Source organism: Mastigoproctus giganteus, chromosome 4, assembly GCF_048544385.1.
Source record: "Mastigoproctus giganteus isolate SK-2022 chromosome 4, ASM4854438v1, whole genome shotgun sequence".
NCBI lineage: Eukaryota > Metazoa > Arthropoda > Arachnida > Uropygi > Thelyphonidae > Mastigoproctus > Mastigoproctus giganteus.
In genome coordinates, this window is record NC_143578.1 from 65649643 (window position 1) to 65672439 (window position 22797).

Here is a 22797-nt window from a genome sequence, read left to right on the forward strand (position 1 = left end):
CACAATTTATGGGCCTGTTCCCTCCTTTTGGCGCACTTACAGAAAAAGTGGGGTGGGGGAATACAGCGGGCGTTGCACTCCCGTACATCGTGCCGAATCACAAAGAATTACAGCCGGTAGGGCAGAAAAGTATAACCGAATGGGATTTCTCATAAAACTGAAAATAATAGCAACCGCAAACAGAAGAGCGCTTACCGAAGAGCTTCGCGGATACGAGAAACAGGCAAGATATAAAATTACCAGGGGCGTCAGAGCGCTTCTCGGTTGTTTTCAACAGAAGTTCGTTAAGGCGTAGTTTTCCACAATGTCGCCCCCGGATCCGGGATAAAAGTATCGTTCTGTGGTCATAATATTAAGAAAGAATGTTTGCTCGCGCAACTGGACACCACACTTCGATGGCATTTGCTTAAATGATTAGTGTACTCTCATCTTCAGAATGAGACAAACTGACCAAACTCATATACGAATATATATTTCATAATTGAATTTTACCGTGCAGTTTATGTCGCACAGAAGAAATAATCTTGTGCAGTAGTGGCCATGGCCTTAGGGTAGTACTGACTTTGAACATTAGCATCGGCAACCCTGCAAGAAAGGGACTGCTCCAGTCAACCCCATTCTAAGTGGCAATCATCCAGATATAATAAAAGAAAGTGAAACTCGTGAATGTTGTTAGAGAAGACATTAATAAGAAAAACGGGATGTTGCAAATGACACGAGGCGGTTACACTTCAAAATTACCATGCAAACGAGCGTAAGTCATGGAAAGTTATCCAGCGTAAATGAACTATTAGTGGTTGTTTGATTACTTAGAACCGCTACAACGCGATCTCTTCGCCCGTAATACCAAGTGGTAGTAGTAGTAGCGTTTCTTATCGAGGGAGTGCCACCGAACTGGTGACGATTAATTGTCGTGGGAGGTGTTGTGGAATGCTAAGCTGCGCAACAACCACACTGATCACATCCAGCGGTCGAGCGCGGACGTTCAACTTCGATGTTTGAGAAAACGGAGTTTTCTCATTTTTTTTTTGATTTGCTGGTGTTAGTGAGCTAGTAGTCAAACAGAATTATTGATAGTACTCAATTTGTTAATTGCTATATCCCTCTCAGAAACACTTAAAACCACACAATTCCACCATATGTGGCCTTCTTATTATCAGACTAGAAAGACACTCCACTGATTCAAAGCCACATCCAAATCAGAGTGACCACTATAGTATATTAGGCCTCAAAAAATATTCTTGTTTTATACTCCAGCAGGTCAGAGGAGTTTACAATTACCATTTAGCAGTCGGGCAGACTTGAGCCACGATCCACTCAAAACGTTGTGTATTACTGCACTCTGAAGCTTAATCATATGTCGGGATATGCCGGATATGTCGGGCTCTATATCATTTATATGTTATTCTAAAGTATTTAAGTAAATTTTAAATTTTATGCTGTCTATAAAGTATTTATACACCCTCCTAGCCCATAGGCCATACATGGACATACAGTCAATAAAAATATTAGATAATAATAAATGACAATTTTGGACAGGCTAGTCAGAAAGCGAAGATAATCGAAACCTGCTTTCCATATGGTGTATAATCTGAAGTTCACCACTCTATTCCACCAAAAACAGATATATCGATGTAGGCCTTGCTTTTAATTTTTCCATGTTTAATTTTAATTCACTTTATCATTTATTTTACTTCCATTTTAATCTTATTACTTCCTTTTATTTATTTATTTTTTGTTATTATTTAAACAATATACTCTGTGAAACCTCCAACGTGCGGCTGTGATGTTTTATTGCAATAAAATGATGTTTTATTGCAATATATAATCTTCGACAACTTCGTACTGCGTCTATTTCTCTATTTCGGGCTTTTCGTTTCCAACCCACCCCAATCTAGATTTTAGCCAGCTCCCGGAAGCGATATCTGGCATTTAGGAAGCAAGATTAAAAGGACAAAAATGAGTTTCAAGATAATCGACATGATTCCTATTTTTAGGAAAACTAGATTTATTAAATAAGGCAGATTACCCGAAATAAGTTAATTAGTGGTTAGTTGTTAATGAAGCATTCAGGGCACCCGATGTTATTAATAACTTAGTTGATTAAAAAAAAAGGAAACATTTTTTAAAGTGTGATTCATAGCGGAAATAATGATGATTTGGTTAAGCATACCTGTTATTCATGATTAATAGAAACGAACGAAAGACAAATATCGCACAGTGTCACTGTCAAGCTGACAATTACATAGAAACTACGATCAAGTTTTCCAAAGCGATAAAAAGGTTCCTATAGTCGACTACTGCCTATTGCAGTCTATTTCGATGGGGTACAAGTGTCAAAGACAAAGGAGTTTGCAAAAAAATAAAGGAAAAAAAGCTTTTATATCTTTATTTCTTCATTTCCGTTATCCCAATAACTTGATGCAAATTAATGTGATAGCGATGATGTTGTAGTCATCATATATATGAAAACCTATGGTCTAACTGCCATATATGGATAGGAGGGAAGTTGTTCATTGTTAATATTGTATGATCCTTGTTGCCCTTAACGAAAACACGTCGACTTCATACTCGAATTTTAATAAAACTAAATGATATATAATCAACTTTTTTCTCTGATATGTCCTCTTTACATCAGAAATTCTTATCCTATTTTATAGTTTCATTTAATAATAGTAATTACTAAATATGTTAAAGTAGCACCGCTTAATTTTCAGCACTCACCTCTTGACGAATCCGCTTGGATGTGATGAGATTATAGAAGGCACAAACACATTTTTAATGGGTTTAATTAATTTAATGTTTTAATTTTTAAAATTTAAATTGAACCACGACTTCAGTAATGATTTAATACATATAAGTCTCTCATTCTTATTAACTATGTGCCTTCTATAATCTCATCACATCCAAGCGGATTCGTCAAGAGGTGAGTGCTGAAAATTAAGCGGTGCTCCTTTAATATATTTAGTCATTATAACACAGCACATAAGGAGTCCTTAAACTTACAGTGAACGGTAATAATTATGAGAAAAGATGTGTCATGTTCAAATTTCAAACAGGAGATAAGCTGGAGAGCAATTCATTTTATCATCAGTCTATAATTATAAGCAATATCGAGTCTATCAAGCTAAAATATTACAGTAGTGCTTAAGAAATTTTACAAACTATAGTTAAGTTACAGAAGGGGATACGAATGTGAGCTGTCCAAGACTAATATAACAAATCTCCGGCAACTATAGTAAAGTGAGTGCTTCAGCACTGCTACACATGAACAGGTGAACAATTTCAAATACATTTTACCTATCGAAATGAAATCCCTAAAAAAATAGAGTGGATAAGCTAATCGAATGAAAGTGTTAAATGAAAACAAAAAGTAGTGGATGTCAATAATACAGAGTAGACATCCCTGAGAGGGAACATAAATATAGTATGGTAACATACTATATGAGCACTGGCGTCTTGCAACCCATTCCGTCAAGTTCTGTTGAATTTTTATTCATATTTATTAATGGAATACACATTAGGGTTTGAACGCAAAAGAAAAAGTAGCAGCCACAAAGAAGGGTGGTGGAGTGGAGTGGAGTGGGGGACATAATATGAGGAAATTGCAAGAGGCTTTAAATCCACTAAGAAGTGCTGTTGCTGATGCTGTCATGTAATTTATGGAAAGGATGCAATTCCGCTTCTCGGTAATTTCTAGTCGGCTGTCTCGGAGGGCTGTCATTAATTGAATGCAATTTTCCTGAATAGATAAAAAAATATCCAGGCTTTTCATGCTTTTATGGAAAACAGGAACAGAGAGACATCCGTCCCTAACTGCATTAACAGCCGTGATTAGAAATGAATTCTCCAAAAGATGGGGAAGGAAGTGGGGAGGTGAAGGTAGCAAAGATAATACTATGCAGAGCACATTAAGTGAAACAATTGTACATTAACAAGCTCTTCCCATGAGGGAAATAAAACCGTTTTGTACTCATCTAATTTGATCGTTACCTCACTCATAGGGAAGACAGGAATACAAAAATAAGTAGGAAACTTCTTGCACTCATTTAAAAATAGCCCTAATAAAACGTCCCTAATAAAAATAAAAAATAGCCCTAATAAAATAAAATAATAAAACGTTCAATAAGTTAGAATATGAATTAGCCCATTATTGAATTATAAAATAGGCCACCATTATTTATTTACTTAAGCTACTATCACTGGTAAGATGCAGATAATAAAATGTTTTGTGATAAGTATAACAGTTCTTTACAGCGCACACCGAAAATAAGTGCTTAAAATAATCCAATTCGATTCAAACTGTAGTACATAAAATTAACACTAACTTTTAATTAATTTAATTTAATTTAAGAAAACTGCCACGAGTTAAAAGAGAAATGCAATATACACAGTTCGCAGTGAAGTCCAATACCGTACAGACAAAAAAAATCGCCTTTAGAAATTTTTCAAGCAAATGCCAACATGTATTTAGATTATTTAAAGTCAATCATGAAGTTCTTCACTGCTCCAATAACCATGATATTTAGCGAGCCAAATAAATCAAATATTTATGCCACGAAAATTGTGGCAAAAACGCCTTTTGATTTTATTCCAAGTTGTTAAAAATTTGCATCAGCTAAAAGTAAGGTTTCAATTAACATTTCAAACTTAAATGGACAGGAGTAAATTATCAGATAGCTAGGAAAAACTTATTAATATTTTAATTTATTTAACATAATGTGTACAGTTGGTTTGCCTGTTTTGCTGAATGGGAAGAAACCAAGTTTCCCGAGAAAATAACTGTGCAGCTTCCCTCCGAGACCAATTAACTAGGCCACAGGTTAAAAAAGTTTAATCCACCCTCGCTTGAGGGACTCGAACATAAGACTTTTCCGCAGAACTACTCGTAAGAGTAACGCCATTCCAAAACTAAGTATAAAAACATACAATTTTTCTGCAGGAAAGTTTACTAACACACCTGTAAATCATCATATTTATTGTTATAACGATTTATACAAGGCCATATTAGCACTCGGAACATATCTCTATAAGTATTCGTAGGCCAATTCGAATTTTTGTGTGTGCTGAAACACCTGGAATAAATTAAGAAACCCTAAATATAGACACAGTTGAAGAGAGGTTTGTGTGGATTTTTTGCAGTCCTCCAAAAGGGATTCGAATACAGACCTTCCTAAACGAGTGACAAGTAGCGAAACCATCATACTGTCACGGAGGACAGTATGGTGGTTTCGCAACCAATATTCAAAAATGTATTGTCACGACGCCTACAACTTCTGAATACGACTGGGTTTACAATAAGATATTAAGGTCTAATTGTGACGAAGTATTTTCATGTTCATTGATTTTAGAAGCAAATAGATGCTATCAGTCAGTCCTGAGTAAAGGATGTCATTACCCACAGGGCAGCTGCTCAAATTCTTCATGTCCGACTTGTATCAATCAGTTTAATTTAGTTAAGTTAATTCGAAATCACAACTGAAATTTATTAAGAAAGTCGGATGTGAGGTGACCCAAGTTGAAGTCATTTTTATAGGTTTATTTGCCGGAAATAACATATGTAGTGTCATTAATGCTCACCTCTTGCTGCGATAAGCAGAGACAAGTCGGTGACAGCCAGTGTTCGTTTTGATATACGTTCAACGCATCAACCCATCCATCCATCTTCATCCAACCACTATTCAAGAGTCCGCCTTCTTTTGTAGTGCTGTGTCTACGATGACGAAGTGTTGTGTGGGTCTCGCTGCTAGAAAGCGTTTTCAACTGCTCAGTGAATTATGTGTCCAAAGGATGAAAAACACACATTCAGTATTTTCCTAGGATGCGAGTCAAATTCTTGGAACAACAATGTCAACAACACACACACAAACGATGTGAGTAGTAACAGGTGCTTGACAGTAGCTCGAGGCATTGCACGGACTAGTTCTTGGAAGCAAAATTACCATTTTGTTTTAGATTTTTATTCCGAGCAGGGAAAAAATTGCAATTAATCGTTCGTCCCTTTCGGCTAGTATAAACGTCAAAAAGTATGCTCGTTTTCGTGTCACGATGCACCCACGGCCAAATGCTATATTTATTGCACTCATTGCGGAAGAAAGTCGCTTTTTCATAAAGGAGAGAGAAAAAAAAAGCTTCGATTCTTTCACGTTTCAACACATGGCTCGAATTATAACGTACTCAAAGATAATAGGAAGGAAAAAGATCTGAAGGATAAATTAAAAAAAAAAAAGTTCGGGATTTCTTTGTTGACGGAAGTGGACCAATGATATTTTATTATACATGCATATATATATATATATATATATATATATACATATACACACTCTTTTGCCAGCCTAATATATATATATATATATTAGGCTGGCAAAATGTCAGAAGAGGAATATTTTATTACGACAAAGTTATTCGGTTTTGAGTGAGGCTGCAGATGTTTCATTCTGGAAACTAGGGTTTTTCGACAACAGTAATAAAATAGGTACCACTTACAAACAAAAATAAATTTTTGGAGATTGCCCAATGGACTCACTTATGATCTGAGTGCAGAGACTAAACGTGGTCTCTGCACGAATTACTCTGTCATCCACATCCTACACCATCCTGATGTGATTTTGGAACGAGGTGATCCTCGTTCTTTTTTTATCGCAGCTTTTAAGCTTCATAAAATTCAGTTCAATGCGTGTAACTTTTTTCTGTGTTTAACAACTTATTATCCTTGTATCTGTTTTGTTTACCAAGATATGATGGTTACTTAAATAAAAACGAGAATTATGGGTATTTTTATTATAAATAAATAGGACTTTCTACTTTTAAATGCCCATCAAAATTTACGCACTTATCCCGTCTGTACACCAGACAGATTTCTTTATATGCTGCTCATAAAGGTGTTTTACTTGCTGTTGCCACAATTGATCGCATTCTTCACCTCACTGTCAGCGTCCGTCTGGAATCGACGTCCTGACAGATCATTTTAAGTCTTCCAAAACACCAAAATCCAAGGCAACAAAGTCCGGACCACAGAGAGGATGCTCAATTACTTACCAGTGTAGTTAATAGGTGGCTTCCATAGTGCTGAGTCGTGTTTGGTTGCGGACCGCTCCTGTACCCAATGACGTTCCACTCAAACGTTACTTTTCGAGTTACTTTTTTTTTTTTTTTTGTTTCTAAAATGACACATCGCAGATGTACTTTGAGGATCTGTACATACTCCTGGATTCTGTCGGCAGTATGGTTTGATGATGGATATCGGTAAGATGCTCGATAAGATTAATAAACTGTATTATTAATTTTACGTAATATAAGAGTGGCTATTCAACATAGCAATTGATCTGTATATAATTTTGTGAGTTTAGTTATCACCTTTACATATGAAATTAAACAGCACAGTCGCTGCGAATCACAGAACAGCATGAGAAACTTCCATGCTGCATCGCTCTCTGGTTCAAAGGGTCTGCCTCAGTCTCAATCCGTCACTATACAATCCAAGGTTGGCGCCTTCGTAGCCAGGTGGGAAGGAGCAGCAGTGCGTGCCACACGCTTCTTGATTAGACCGGGGTTCGAGCCCGTCACCACTAAATACGGAAGATGCGGAAAGGTCAGGGAATGACCACCGCATATTCCGGAGCAATATGGTCTTAGTTGCTAATGCTCCTAAAAAAAAAAAAAAAAACCAAATAACAACAATCCAAGGAATTATTGCTTTCCTTCCTCTTTGTATCCCGTTTACTACTGAAGTTAATCCCAATCGCAAATGTTTCTGTTTATTCTCGCTTAGGGAGATTCAGCTTCTCCGCTATATTATCACAACGTTTTCTTGTGAGAACTGTACGAGATGGTCAAGGGGAGGATTATAATCCAAGCTTGTTTTTTTTTTTTTTTTTTTTTTTTACGGTAACAACAATATTCTTATTCGTACCCTCATCGGCGTGTCGATGCATACATATTCCATACACCAATGAATCTCCGCTGAGAGAAGACGTCTGCTGTAAAAAAAAAAACGAATAACATTGTCTTGCGCAATGTTGGAAGCACCTGTCACTGTGAACACCATATTATCTCTGCTTCTGCACATCACTCCCCTTTCATACTAGAGAGAGACAATACCTTATTGGGTATTTTGGCTGTCCGGCCTGCGCAGAAAAGGCATTAGTACCAATCTCTAAATTTAAATCTGAGGCAGTGCTAATCTGAATTTAAATAATCAAAATCTCGTTTTCATTGACTCACCCTTGTACTCACTTGATCAGATGTCCGCCGATGAGACTTACTAAATTTATTAGTGAAAATGGCATTGATCTCTTCTATGTTCAGAAACTTTTAAAAAAATCAATGGATCTTAAATTTAATTAGTTTTTATTAGTTCTCTTTGAGATTTATATCTCTGGTTAGTTAAAACAGCAACTGTTTGAATTACTATTAAAAAGTGATCGTTTATTTATTTACGAATCTTATCGAGTTGTAGCAGATATATTGAAAGCGATCTATTCTTTTGTGTGCTTAGTTTTAAAAATAATATTAAATAAAATAGTCAGACATCACTGGCTTGTATAAGTGTGATGCGATCTCGTTACTGGTCATCTCGGAATGCTGGCAAGACCATGGAATTTTGCGCGAGTATAAAACAGTATCAGGATTATTATTTAAGAAATGCATGATGAAAATATAGCATATCCAAAAGCCTCTGATGAATATAATTTTAGTATGAATGCACATCAGAGGCGCCTTTCGAAAATACAAAATAGAATAAGAAAAAACGCTACAACTTAGTCACTAAATTGTAGCATCTTCTCTTATTCTATTAAAACACACAGCCATATACAGTGTGTTTTATGCTATTACATAATTAAGAGAAAAGCAAAATGATGTCCATATCGAAAAGAGTTAACAGAAATATAGAAGCTGAGGAACATTAATTCTCGAGTAAAGGTAAAGAAAAACAGAATTTAGCCATTACCAAAAGATGTGGTATATACAAAAAAAAAAGTGTAACTGAAAAAAGTTAAGGAACAGCAGGAATTCGTGGCTTGCTGCGCTCGCATCTACGGGCTTATCAAGGTGCGAATATTCGTCGAAACCTGCTGTCTAATGTCATTAAACCTGTTGTTTATGGACGATACCGAAGACACCGCGAGATGCTAGAAGCTTAACAAATCACAAGACCTTTGACTATGATGACTTCCTAGTTTTACGTGAGATTAAGAGCAGGTGATGACTGCCAGCGTGAAGGATTCGTGAGCAGAATGTTGGTAATGGCAGGTGGGAGGAAGAAAATAAATATTTCATTTGGTTCACAGAGACAGGTCCTCCACCCATGCAAGCCTTTCAAGATTGCATAGATAAAGGGGAAGAGGTGAGATAAAATAGCTTGGTGCGTGGTGACAATGGACGAGAAAACGGTGACCGCAGCCCCGCCTAAAGGAGGTGGATTATTAATGGGTGTGGGGGGTTCCTTATTTCCATTCTCACCCACTCAGAAATATGTCCAGGGAGGACAGAGAAGCCAAGGACTGCTCCCAATAACAACAGGAGAGAGTGCTCAAGGTCGCATGAAAGGATTGGTGGGGGAGAATTACCATATATGGAGCAAGCATGCAAGGGTTTGCCTTGTTATGTGCAGCCAACAATTCGAACCGGAAATAGATCTATTCCTTCACTGTTAAAGCCGAGTGACAGGTTTGGTGAGGGAAAACCTGCAAGCTTCATTATTCGTATCTTCACTTCTGCCATCGGCAAAGCGATAGTTCCTTGCTTCAGTCCCTCGTCACAGCAAATGATATATTCCTATTTACTTTCGTTCATCTCCGAGTGGAACGGTGAGAGATAATGGGAAAGATATTCATGGGAGTTCCGGTAAATGGATACAGTTATACTGAAGTCCTTCTATAGGTCAAAAGCTAACGAAACAGTTTTTTTTTTGGTGTTTCTTGAATATACGTGCCTGACGTATATTCAAGAAACGTATTGATTCTTACTCAACAGTAACGCTTATGTTAATGTTACTGTTGAACTTACTTTCATTTCACTGCTAAAATACCAGACGTGTGGTCTGAGTGAGTCGAGTAATGGGCGCAAGGTTACTGTACAACCCCACCAAAGAAAGTTTTGGCTTTAGTGCGAATAACCGAACATAAGTAGTCAAAATATTAATTTCCTTGTAAGAGACAGAAATAATTTATCCAATTTTTAATAACTAAATGACTTATATAGCATCTCAGAGTAGGCCAACCTATTTGCATTTTTATCAATGTCTAGATATGATTATTACAGTCATTTTAGTACTAAGAAAGATGTTAACGGTTGAATTTTTATTTTGTTCACCTCTTTATTGATTTAGTTTCGCCATTAACGACTCAGTGAATGGTATGTTTGAGTATCTAGTATACCAAGAAGGTGAAGTTCACAAAACAAAATGACCCAACCAAGTCTGACCTTGCATTACTTTTCGCTCAAAAACTTTAAAAGTAACAGCACAGCCTGCTAGTGACCTCATCACGTGTTGCTCAAATGTACGTAGGCGAGCAAAAAACAAGTGACGCCTGTGATACCCCCCCCCCTTTTTTTTCCCTTATCCGCGTTCCGCTGACAGCAGTAGCAACGGCCGACGGAAAGGATGGGATGCTATTAAAGACCTAAAAACGCAGAGAACGGAGAGCGTTCGCAAAGAAATTACCTAGATAGGTAATTAGGTCCGTCACCACCGTGCCTAATGGCCCTCTGTCGAAAACTGACGGGTGACCTCTGAACGAAGCCGGAAAATAGTGCATCTGCTTGTTATCATCCATAGCCTTTCTTGGTCGGCCTACAGATTAAGTACCGAAGCACGGGTGAGGTGGCTGACGGGCATTAACAGTTCACTGCGACGTACTTACAGATGTCGACAGTGTCCTGATGGCCATAATGATATTGATGTCATCTGCTGCATTGGAAATTGTGACGTACATTGTTCCTCGGAGCGAGCGACTCTTTCATTAGACGGATGGTCAGGTGGATCAGCTGTCACAGATCTCCTCGCGGCCGCTGCCTTATAAGGAGAAATAACAGAAGGTCTCGTCGGGACATGAGCTTTAAAGGACTCCTGTACGTCATGTTCACACAGAGAGAGAGAGAGAGAGAAAGTTCATCTCTAAATCTGTCTTCTAGCTCCACCATAACTTTCTGTTCTCCCTCCAGCTGTGGAATCCTAGACAGATTGGGAAATTCATCCCATGTTCTCTTCAACCATGTATAGCGCATCAGGAATACTAGGATAAATATAGAGGTAATCCCAAATTGAAAAAAAAAAAAAAAAAAAAGGCTCAATTTCAATAATTATGCCCTTTAAAAAAAAAACTTTTAGTTCAATGTGTATAAAAGTTTATTTCAATTATTCATGATGGTACAGAATTACTAATGTTTGAGTAATTAATAGTCCACCGATCAGTTTAGAATAAACAATCAAGGTATAAAACTATAAATCCCACAATTAATTAGGAAATGAACTGAAATCAAATGATATAAATGAAGGCACGCGGGAAAGAAATCAGAGAATTCAAAATAGAATAGATTTTGGATTTGTTTATTGAAAACAAACGCATATAAAATGGTCTGGTTTTCTTTATTTTACTTATAGGCTATTTGTTTACTGCTCCAGATAATAATGAAACGTCGATCGGAAGATTACAATATGTGAATAATGTACATAATTTTTTTTAGTCCAACGTTCAGGATTTAGATCCTTATTGTCTACAAACAGAATAGATTTTGTAGTAGTATGGTTAGCTGATAAAGTATAACATCATTTAAATCACTTAAAGGTATTCCTTGAGTGGCATGGTGGGTAGGTAAACTAATATTTTTCTGGACTTTTCTACTAAATATCATTTCAATAGGTTAATCCATATTTCCTATGCACTCTCTCCCCTTAAAAAATAACTGCGGCACAAATATCACTTCATCACGGGAATATCATATGGTGAAGTTTTGATAATCAGTATAGAAGTTTTTGATCTCTTAAGCACGCTATAATCAAACGCATTTGAAATGTAACACAGTTCACAAGAGCATTACCAACTTGCTGAATATAGTCCTCTGGATGTTACACACGTTTGTTGCACCTTTCTCTCCAAGCTGAAACGTTCTTTACGGCTGTTTTTATCTCACTATTAAATGACGGTAGTTGAAGTGTTTCATTCTCACAGATTCACACACTTAACGGAACTAACACACATATTTCATATATATTTCACATCTAAAGGATATTTCTGACACACTTTCAGCATTTATCAACGAATATCGACAGGCCTTCCCCACTTAGATGCCAACATTTGATGATAACACGCTGTCCTTGCAAGGAAAATTATGCCAAATTCATTCTCCACACACTCCAACTCGAAGTGCTGCCATCTTATGGGGAATGCTTCAAACATTCAATACAAAACCTACAAACGATGCCATCATATTCATCAATATATTCGTAAAACATAAATTTGCAAATCTTATAATTGAAATGCACCTCAAAATATACAGGGTGGCCTTGAAATCGACGTCGATATTTACTGAGGGACTGGTTCATTAAAATACAAGCAGAAAGTCTACTACACTTAGTTTGAAGTAGGAGCAACGGGTTTTGAGTTAATAGTGTTAAACATATTATGACGCCATTTTCGCTTCAAGCGTTTTGCGTATAAGAGCAAAATTGTGAAAAGCAATCATTAGGAAAAAACCTTACTTTAATTAGAAACGTTTTTATGTTAATTCTTACTAAGTATCTGAATAATGTTACTTGTACTGGTCATGGTTATCAATACATCCAGAACCATAAACGTTCGTTGATTAAAATTTAGATATGAATTGAAGAACAATCAGAAACTCGATAACGTTGTACAGCAGGAGTAAATGAATTTTATTAGTACTGCAATCAAACAGAAGCATGATCAAAAAAATATATTCACAAAAGATGTTCGAAATGAGTGCCGTGTGACAGGAAACAGACTTCGACACGGCGTGGGAAAGAATCCCGTACACGTTCGAGTAGCACTGTGTTGTTTTTAATAGCAGTGGAAGATTCGTGGATGCAATTCAAAAAGTCATCTTGGTTGATAACCTCTGTGGCGTAAACAATCTCTTTCATGTGACCACACACAAAAAAATTGAATGGGTTAAGGTCAGGAGAGTGTGGTTGCCAAGAAATAGGATCCCCGCAACGAATCCAGTGATTCCGGTAACGACCATTTAAGAATGTTCTTACTTGCTTCCCAAAATTAGGAGGCGCTCCGTCGTTCTTAAATCCCATATTGGCAGGTATACCTAAAGGAACATCTTCTAGAAGCGTTGGTAATGTCCTCTGCAAAAATTGTAAGAAATGATCAGCGTTTAAGCGGGCAGGGAATTCGTGATGAATAAAGTTATCTCCTACAATGCCGGCCCACATACTGACGTAAACTCCTCTTGGAAACGGGATTGCTGAATGGTGTGAGGATTTTCCCACGTTCAAATGTTGCCTTGTCGGTCCACAGGATATTGACAAGAAAGTCGGGGCTGTTGCTGATACCATTAAGAATCCATAGACAAAATTACTCATGCAAGTAAATCTCCTGCTTGTAATGCTTGAACTCATTGCATATGATATGCATACTTCCAGTGTTCATGTAGGGTGCGCCAAACGAAGATTTTGGGATGACCCGTTCTTGCAGAATCTCTTCGTGTGCTGGTGGAGGGATCTAAAGTCACAATATCTAGAAACTCTTCCTCTGCTTATGTATATGTATATGGTTTTGGTGGCGCCTAGGTGTTAGTCTAAATCCACCTAAATTTTATTGTATGTAATATCCAAACCAGGATTACCACAGGCTTGGGAGAAAAAACAAAGAGTGTAAAATTTATGTTGTGTATAAGTGTGTGTTCATGATGTATCCAGGCCACCTAGCCTCCAGGCAGTAGCCGACACCCGGGCAGCTGCTGCCCGTCTCAAGGCACGTAGAGTGCATGGTCTACTACACTGTGCGTGTGTGCTAACAGCACAAAAATCCCGCACCCAAATGTAGAAGTGCTAGACCAAAGGGTGCCCACTCCTGAAAGCCTGAGAAAAAAATAAAATAAATAAATAAAATTTAAAAAAAAATAAATAAATAATAAAAAAGATAAAAAAATAACTAAATAACATACAGAAAATATAAATAAATAAAATAAAATAATAATCTGCTTGTGTAGAACATGACCGGGTCGGCCTCGGTAGTGATGTCCTTTCACTGTACCCCATTCCCTCAAATTAAGGTGGACATTGACAAACACACGCCAATTAGGATGTAACTTTGTTGGAAAATGACACTCATATTCGGTGGATGCAACTCGAGCACTTCCTTCTTCTAATACACAAAGTGAATGTCTGCATATTCTACTAACTTTAATGCTCATCTACTCGCCATACCCGTACTGAATTTACTGTACCACAGCAACAATCCATCAGTTGCAGCCTTATATAGCCATTACGCATTTTATAAAATGCAGTTCGACGATTTACATAACATTTTGTGCAACATTCTCATTTGCATATCCCACTTCGTGATGTTCGCAAATCGTTAGAAGCGGAAATAACGTCACTACATCTGTTTAACACTAACTCAAAACCCGTTGCTCCTACTTCAAACTAGGTGTAGATTTTCTTCTTGTATTTTAATGAACCATTCCTTTAATAAATATCGACGTCGATTTCAAGGATACCCTGTAAACAATCACATCTGATCTCTTGGTCATATATATCAGTACAGTATATCCAATGAAATCGTCTCTACTAATACCAGAGTTTTATTATTATTATTATTATATTAATCTTACCTTGTAACCATGTCTGAGCGAGTGATTTGGACCGGGGATGGAAGAGACATTGAGGATCGGGACCCAACGATGGACCTAAAAAAGCAAGAGAAAAACAGAAGAGTTAAGGACGAAAATGGCAACTAAACATTCATTGTTTCTCTCATAGAAATTATATTTCGTATCCAACTGATTTATAATCTAGTCATAGTAATTTAAGAGATTAGTCAGGCAGGAGCTCCCCTTCACGAAACTATGCTGAGATTCAATTAGGATAACATTTTTGTCTAGTGGTCCTGTACTGCGTTTTTAACCAGATTCCATAATCTTACCAACCAAAGAGGTTATAACACTGGCTTCTTTGGCTTCTCCCTCATGGACTGGGGAAATATTGACACTCCATTCAAGGGTATTCCCCGAGTCTAATGACGAGCTCATTGGCATAACACTAGCCAACACAATTTTTACCTCCAAGAACTTAAATGCTGTTTAAGTTTTTGTAAAAATCATCATGATAGTTTCACAACACGTCACAGTTATTAAATATAGAGGGAATTACATTTTACCAAAATATGCCAATTTCGCATAATCTAGCTAGTAATGTATGACGTACTGATTTATTTTAACAAATATAAGCTAACAGCCCGCAACCCTTCTGGTAGCAGTAAAATAATTTCCGGCTCTACCTGCCGATTCGCAAATATTTTTCCCTTCGGTGTTTTTACACGAGTAGAACTCGTGTAAAATTTGTGTTGTTTTTATATTGTAGTGTTCAAAACTGAATTTACGTTTTCAAAAATTCATTTAGTGCTATGAATATTATAGGAAATTTTTAAAATAACTAAATACACAAGGCATAATACATTAAGAGTTTAATATCTATATAATCTACACACTGATATTATAGGAAATGTATCAATCAGCCAGACAAATTTTGTTATGTTTGTGGGCGGTTTATCCCAAAGACTCAAAGGAAAAATATTTATGACATTACAAAATTTTCGTATTCTTTTTATTTCGGATGTAAAATTGGTGATCAAGACAAACCTTAGGCGCCTCACAAGTGTTGTATTACCCCTGTACAACAAACAAACCTTAGGAAGTGGTTACATCGCAAACTCAAAGGGTTGCCTTTTGGTTAATAGGGACTATTTTGAATGTATAAATTTTTATTTATACATTCAAAAATTTACTGAAATTTTAAAATTATGCAGTAAAGCCCACAGGGCGGATATACAGATATGCGCTTCTCTGAAATCATTATAGCACTTATTTTACAATTGTTCAAATCGCTTAGCTATTTCTTTCTTGTCAGTAATGTGGGTTCAATGAAGATATTTACAAAATACCTTTTCAACTGGGCTACCGCTGCTGCTGGATTGTCGATTATACTACCAATTTCCTCTTGCAAGAGACCCATCCAATTTACTTTTGTTACTTCGCATTCACATGCGTAGAACTCCTTTTCGCCTTCTTAGCTCACTTCCCAAACGATTTCTCATCTTCAGCTTTTTCAAAGTCATACCCCGTCAGCCGGTTGGCAGTTTTATTATATATATCTGCTTGTGTTTATTGTATGAAGGAGTGTCATCACGCGATAGTTTGTAACTTTCTGTTGCTTATAATGATTTAGGAATTGCGGAGGACAACTAAACGCAGTAGTCAAAATCAACAAATGTGGCGCGCATTACTGCACAAGGAGTATAATCAAGGGGCAATTTCTGCTCAAAATATCAACGAATAGGCGAATCCGCTATATGGTTGTTGATGTTGTCCCATTCTTTTTTCTTCTTTTTTTTTTGTTCAATTACATCCTTTCCTTGAGATCTCTCATCCATTTTGACATTTTTCTTTTGCGATACTTCTCAACTGGAACAAATGCGTTTGCAGCCAGCAGGACAAATCCCATCCCTTAAATGCATTTAGTATCAAACAGCATATAGTAAAAACTCCAATTCAGAGAGCCCAAGTGATACTCGAGTCCACCATAATCCTCCTTTTTGTAATTAAAGTCATGACCTTTCCCTTTAACCACTGAAATATCGTTGGATAATACCCATTTTATGATATTACGCTCATTCCTCACTATCAGTTCCTGAACTGTCATATTTTCAATACTGCTTGGATCGTTGGTGAGAATTAAGCCAAATGATATTTGACTCCCCATGTGCTTTCTCTAATGTGTTGAAATAAATAGCAGTGACCTAGATGAGTCAAATAAAATTACTCCTACTATATCTACTGCACGCCAACGATTTGCAATCTGTAAGAGAGAAATTAAAGCCACCCATAATGATGCAGTCGCTCATGCTTGCCACTGAAGTTTCTTGAATAGACTTTTATGGTACTTGGTCTGTAATATATCACCACTATCATCTATCCTTTATTATTAGCCATCTCACGCTAGACGGACTCAACATCTGTCTGGACTTTCTCAGGTTCTGAGAACTGCCTTTTGCCCTCAGGAAGTTTTTTAAAAGCAGCATAACTCCCCTTCCTTTCTGAGAGGAGACTATAATGAAATCAGATATTCCTTGGGTTCGATTAACTAGTGAAATTGTATGCTATCAGATACAAATATGCTATGGGGAGTATTTAAGGGATTTATCGTGCAAGCCATAAATATATTCTTAGCAATGCTCAAGTTCCACAAACGTAAGATACCAAAATGGATGACAGGTGAGTTTTTTTTTTGTTCAACTGAATAAAAAAAATTAAAAAAAAAAGAACAATAATAAAATAAATATGGTTATAGATAATCATTATAACTATAATAAATAATCATAATAATCATAAATAATCATAAATATAATAGATAATCATAATAAAAGTTATAGATAATCATGCGCTTTCGAGGAATCAGTATATTGTTCCCGTAATTGCATATTCTTCGGCTGGTTTACTGAACGTAAGATGGGTACATCATCAAACGGAGAAAACTTGCATCTAGTGGGCAGTTGGCAGTTTCAACAAATTTAAGGAAGGATTATACAAATTATTAGTGGTTTTTTTTTTTTTTTTTGCTAATGCTGTATGAGCTTGCTTCTTTGCATCATTTGTCATTACTAATAATGAACCCGAGTTTCCGGGAGAAAAAGAAATCATAAAACCGTCTGGAACTGGCTAACTCAGCCATATTGTCGAAAAAGTCCATAAAACTTCCTCGCGTCTTTGACGGCATTCGAACACAGGTCCTTAAAAAAGTAAATAAAATAGGTCCCTTAATTAGTTGAAGTGATAGTTCCATAGAAATCCAGCATAAATGGCAGATAAGTTGAACAGATACCTCCAGGTATCTATTAAACTCATCTGCCATATTTACAATCGAAAGCAAGCTCGAATGTTGGAGTTAGATTATTGGAAATTAAATGATATAATGATCTCACACAAGCGCGAGATTATTTATTATTTATTTATTACTTACTTTATTATTTACTTATTTATTAAAAAGGCTGTTGAGGTTAAAGGGTGGCGAGGCTCCAGGACAGAATAGTATATACTGTATTCAGTTTTAATTAAAAAGGCTGCATGCTTAATTAAACTCGGGATAGATTCCTTTCAACTAGAGAAGCCTAATGTCTCCCCAACTCACAAAAGTGGTGCTAAAGAGTAATTGGGTAATTACTAGCCAGTGAGTTTGACCCTTGTGGTAGGGAACATCATGGAGTCTATGAAAGGTTCTGACTTTAATGCTCATGGAAGGCTGCTATATAAACTGGAAAAGGCTGGAGTTACTGGTAGGATTCTGCGCTGGATTGCAGACTGGCTAAAAAATAGGAGATGCAGGGGTTGTCATAAATGGTCAGTCTTTAGGGTGAACTAATGTAACAGTGGGGATTCCCTCAGAGCTCGGTCTTCTGTTTGCATTCCTCATGGATTTGTGTTCCGCATATGCATTTCTAGAATATAAATCCGTCATATAGCTAGGGGAAGAGGAGTTAAATGTGGATTCAAGACGAAAAAGATAGGTGTTATGATTCAATCTGATTTAAAATTCCTATACAATGTAAATAGGCGCCTACGAAGGGACATGCGTACTTTATAAGGCTTTTGCTTGTAGGAAGAAGGCCATCATTACTCCGTTATATGAGTTTGGAACAGGCTACCAGATTAGTGATGATTAAAAATCAATGCAAATATAAAAAACGACTTGCAAGATGTGGATTGCAAAGTTTGACAACTAGAAAACTAAGAAGGACTCGCTTTATACGTTACTTGATCAAGTAATACATAATTACCTTTTTATTCAGCCCTATCAGCTTGCTGACGGGGCTGAGTAATTCTTTCCGGGTTGTGAATTCACAACCCGGGGAAGAATTCTTTGGGCGGGAAGCGATTTACGTTCACACACTTCAGGTTAACAAAGAGTTTATATTCATGAAAATATCCAATTTTAAATCACGTAAGCTAAATAAATGGTCACAATGATTGTTATACCGTTCAGTAACAAGGTAGATTGTGTAATGCAGGGTTTTATAGTTAAAACAGGATATCCTTCTAGTCCTGGGCAAAAATGACTACGACACTTCGCTGAATAGAATATCTTCACCTTTCTTCTGTGTCGAACTGTCTGTGTTAATAATCCGAAACACATAGCCAATGGGTTCATTGACATTAACTTGCAGCAGCACGAGATCTGTGAACAATGTGGGGCGGCTCTGTAAGCGCAACAGTGTGGGGTGCGCCTGGTACAGTTGGTACCATGCCTTGCAACAGGTGTGTGTCGTATAACTGTTTGGGATAATAACAGTAGCGACCGCAATAATAATAATAATAATAACAATCAGAACAAAGGAGAATAATAGACACCACGACTGATCCTTCCCATTGAACTTGACAAAAGTAATAAAAATAAATCGTGTATTAACAAAGTATTGAATAAGAACATGAGCCCATTCATGAACAAATTAACATTAAGAATTACAATGCCATTATAAACCTATCGTTAATGACATCAGACGAAATTTATTGATTAGCCAGCGTGCATCCATCTGGTAATGCAACCCTTATAGGTTTTTATCGCTACTACAATTGTACAATAAATTACGACAGAAGAAAGGACTGCATTTCCAATGAGAATTCAGAATCATGGACAAACATACTCCGTCATCTCACTCTCTCTCTCTCTCTCGCGGGTGACAAGTGGATTTGCCTTCCGTCGAAGCTGGAGGAAATCTTAAGGCTTCTCAAACTGGGGCTGTAATTAACCGATCTCTGGATTTCTGTAGAATATTTTCCTCTTGAATTATTTAGAGTTTTTCGGCTGCATAACTTGCAAACCGACCTATGAACCCACACGTAGACAAACATATGCGAAATATTGATAAAGATTACATATTATATGAACCAGAGCACACGCCCTACAATAAAAGTAGTCGCTGCACTGCAGAGTTTCCCCCGCCCACAAACAACCGACTGATTTCAATATCTTAATTTTAATTAATACTAAATAGGTTAACTTTTGATTATGCCTGAGTATTTGGGAAAAGTTCACCTGAAATAAGTCGTTCAAGGGTTCTGGTCGTCTACTACACTATTTCATCGTCATTAGCTGAGAATATGTACGCATCATAGTAGAATAACGTGAACTTTGCAACTCACAGCGAAGAGAACAACAAGCGTACAAGAGTAATCTGAGCCATTTTATTTAACGTTCAGCTCGAAAAGAGAGGGAGCACGATTCTTTGCATTTCGCTTCGCGGTTTAATTTTGCCTACTACCTTTTTTTAGCGTAAATAGGAGCGTTGTTTAAAAAGGAGCGGTCTTTACAAAAAATAGCCTTATGTTACAAGTTTTTGAATGTTATCTCAAGTAATCTTAAGTTATACTCGTATGACTGTTATAGTCGTGTTCTATAAAAATAATCTCTGGTAGCCCGGAGAATTTTGCCCTCTGTAACAGTACAGTGGTTTCACCGCTTGTTACTCGTTTGGAGAGGTATGGGTTCGAGTTTCATCATAGCCTGAAAGAATTTCTATAGGTCTCTTCAACCGGGATTATAATTACCCGATCTTAGGAGGGGAGAGTAGGTTTTCCTTTGCGAGCTATTCGGAGATTTTCATCCTGGAACATGTAAATCAACTCTTGAACATAGACACAATACACAATGTCGCAATATAGCCTAAAATTATGACGTGCTTACACTGAAAGGAGAGAATTCATGGGATACCTAGTTCTTGGGAAAAGCGACGCTGTCCCCCCCCCCCTCGCTAGTGGACGAACCCACCGCTTGGCAGGTATACAGGTACACTGCATTCACGTAGACGGCAATTCGATGTCAGTATGGATAAACGTCGTGAGTTAACCGACTTTGAAAGAAGGATGATAGTGGGGCCCGACGCATCGGTCAGTCTATCGCGGAAGTAGTACAAAAATTGCACTATCCCCGTTCGACAGTATCAAGAGTATGTCCAAAATTTTAAGATGCGTCATCCCCATCCCTCTCTACACATCTCAGACTTGGTCTTCTGCCCCAGATGCTACCATCAAGGCTTTCCTGGGTTTAGAGTACTGGATGCTGAGATGGTTAAACAGGATCACTACGCAGCCATTTACAATCTCAAGAACAATTTTATATGCCAACTTGGATGTCACGCCTTAGTCTCACATTATTGTCACCAAGAACATTCTCACGCTTGCAAAACTGCTGACTGGGAGACTCGGCCCGCCGAAAACTGACTACCTGCTGACTCGGCCCCACATGATGCAAAGGTGGGCGAATAGAACACCATCCCCTCCAATCAGTAGCGCGCTCACGCAGCTGGAAAGCCTTCGGCGATTTTTTCCTTTGAACACCATTAAGATGTTCAACGATCTTCAAGCAGACCCAGAAAGGCTTTGCGCAGAGAAGAGATACAGGACTGAAGTGTTTCAAAACGCATTACTCCACCTATAAATGTTGAGTGAAGCTCACATATGAAAACAAAAGAGAATGCAGGAAATGAAGAATTAACTGGTCGGGACTGTTTTTGCTCCTGTTATGTTGATATTGGACGTCTTGTCTTTCTGTTATCTCGCTGTAAATAGTCGTCTAGATGTGAACATTCTCTAATTCCTTGTAAAATTGCAAATTATGCTTGTGCTCTCTTTCTATCTGCCTGTCATGTAAAATAAGGCAATGGTATGTATAACATAATTAATTAGACAATGTATAATTTGTATAATTTAGACAATGTATAATTTGTATAATTTAGACAATGTATAATTTGTATAATTTATAAAGACAATGATTTGTATAAATTATAAATAGATAATTATGTATATAACTTATATTTGTACATATGAATGTGCACCCCCTGGCTAATAGCTGTAAGCGGGTGTCTCTTAGGAGAAAATAAAGATAATAATTTATAAAGACAATGATTTGTATAAATTATAAATAGATAATTATGTATAAACTTATATTTGTATATATGAATGTGCACCCCCTGGCTAATAGCTGTAAGCGGGTGTCTCTTAGGAGAAAATAAAGATAATAATAATACGCCATTTCCGAAATAACATCTTATCGTGGACAACGCTGTGGGCGGAGAAAGGTGGTGGATGAACGTGGCCATTGACGTATGTCTCGCATTGTTTCAGCCAACTGGAGAGCGACAGTAGCACAAATCACTGCCGACTTCAACGAGGGAGGTGCCAGAACGTCTCCACCAAGGCCATCAGGCGATCATTTAGCCGCAATAGGTCATGGGAGCCGCCGACCCACCGGGGGTCCCATTGCTAACGTCACGACACAGGACTCTACGCCTCAACTGGGCGAAAGCACATCGGCTCTGGATCTTGGATGATTGGAGACGAGTCTCCTAGTCCGATGAGTCCCGTTTCTAGTTATTTCCAGTGGACGGGAGGGTGCATATCTGGCGCAAACCGCACGGTGATATGCACCCGTCATGTCAACAAGGAACCGTTCAGGCAGGTGGACGGTCGGTGATGGTCTGGGACGTGTTCAACTGGCAAACGTTGGGACCTTTGGCACATCTAGACGCATCTCTGAACGGTCCAGGTTACGTG

The 22797-nt window shown here is 37.5% G+C and overlaps 1 protein-coding gene across 1 annotated transcript in view; it reads right to left on the reverse strand.

Moving 5' to 3' along the window:
• The window catches only part of LOC150086802 (IQ motif and SEC7 domain-containing protein 1-like), an 829530-nt gene that overhangs the window by 434292 nt on the left and 372441 nt on the right, over window positions 1-22797 (reverse strand). Inside the window, exon 2 of the mRNA XM_090372763.1 lies at window positions 14809-14883. Coding sequence (XP_090228889.1) covers window positions 14809-14883 — 75 coding nt within the window. The remainder of the gene's footprint in view (window positions 1-14808; window positions 14884-22797) is intronic.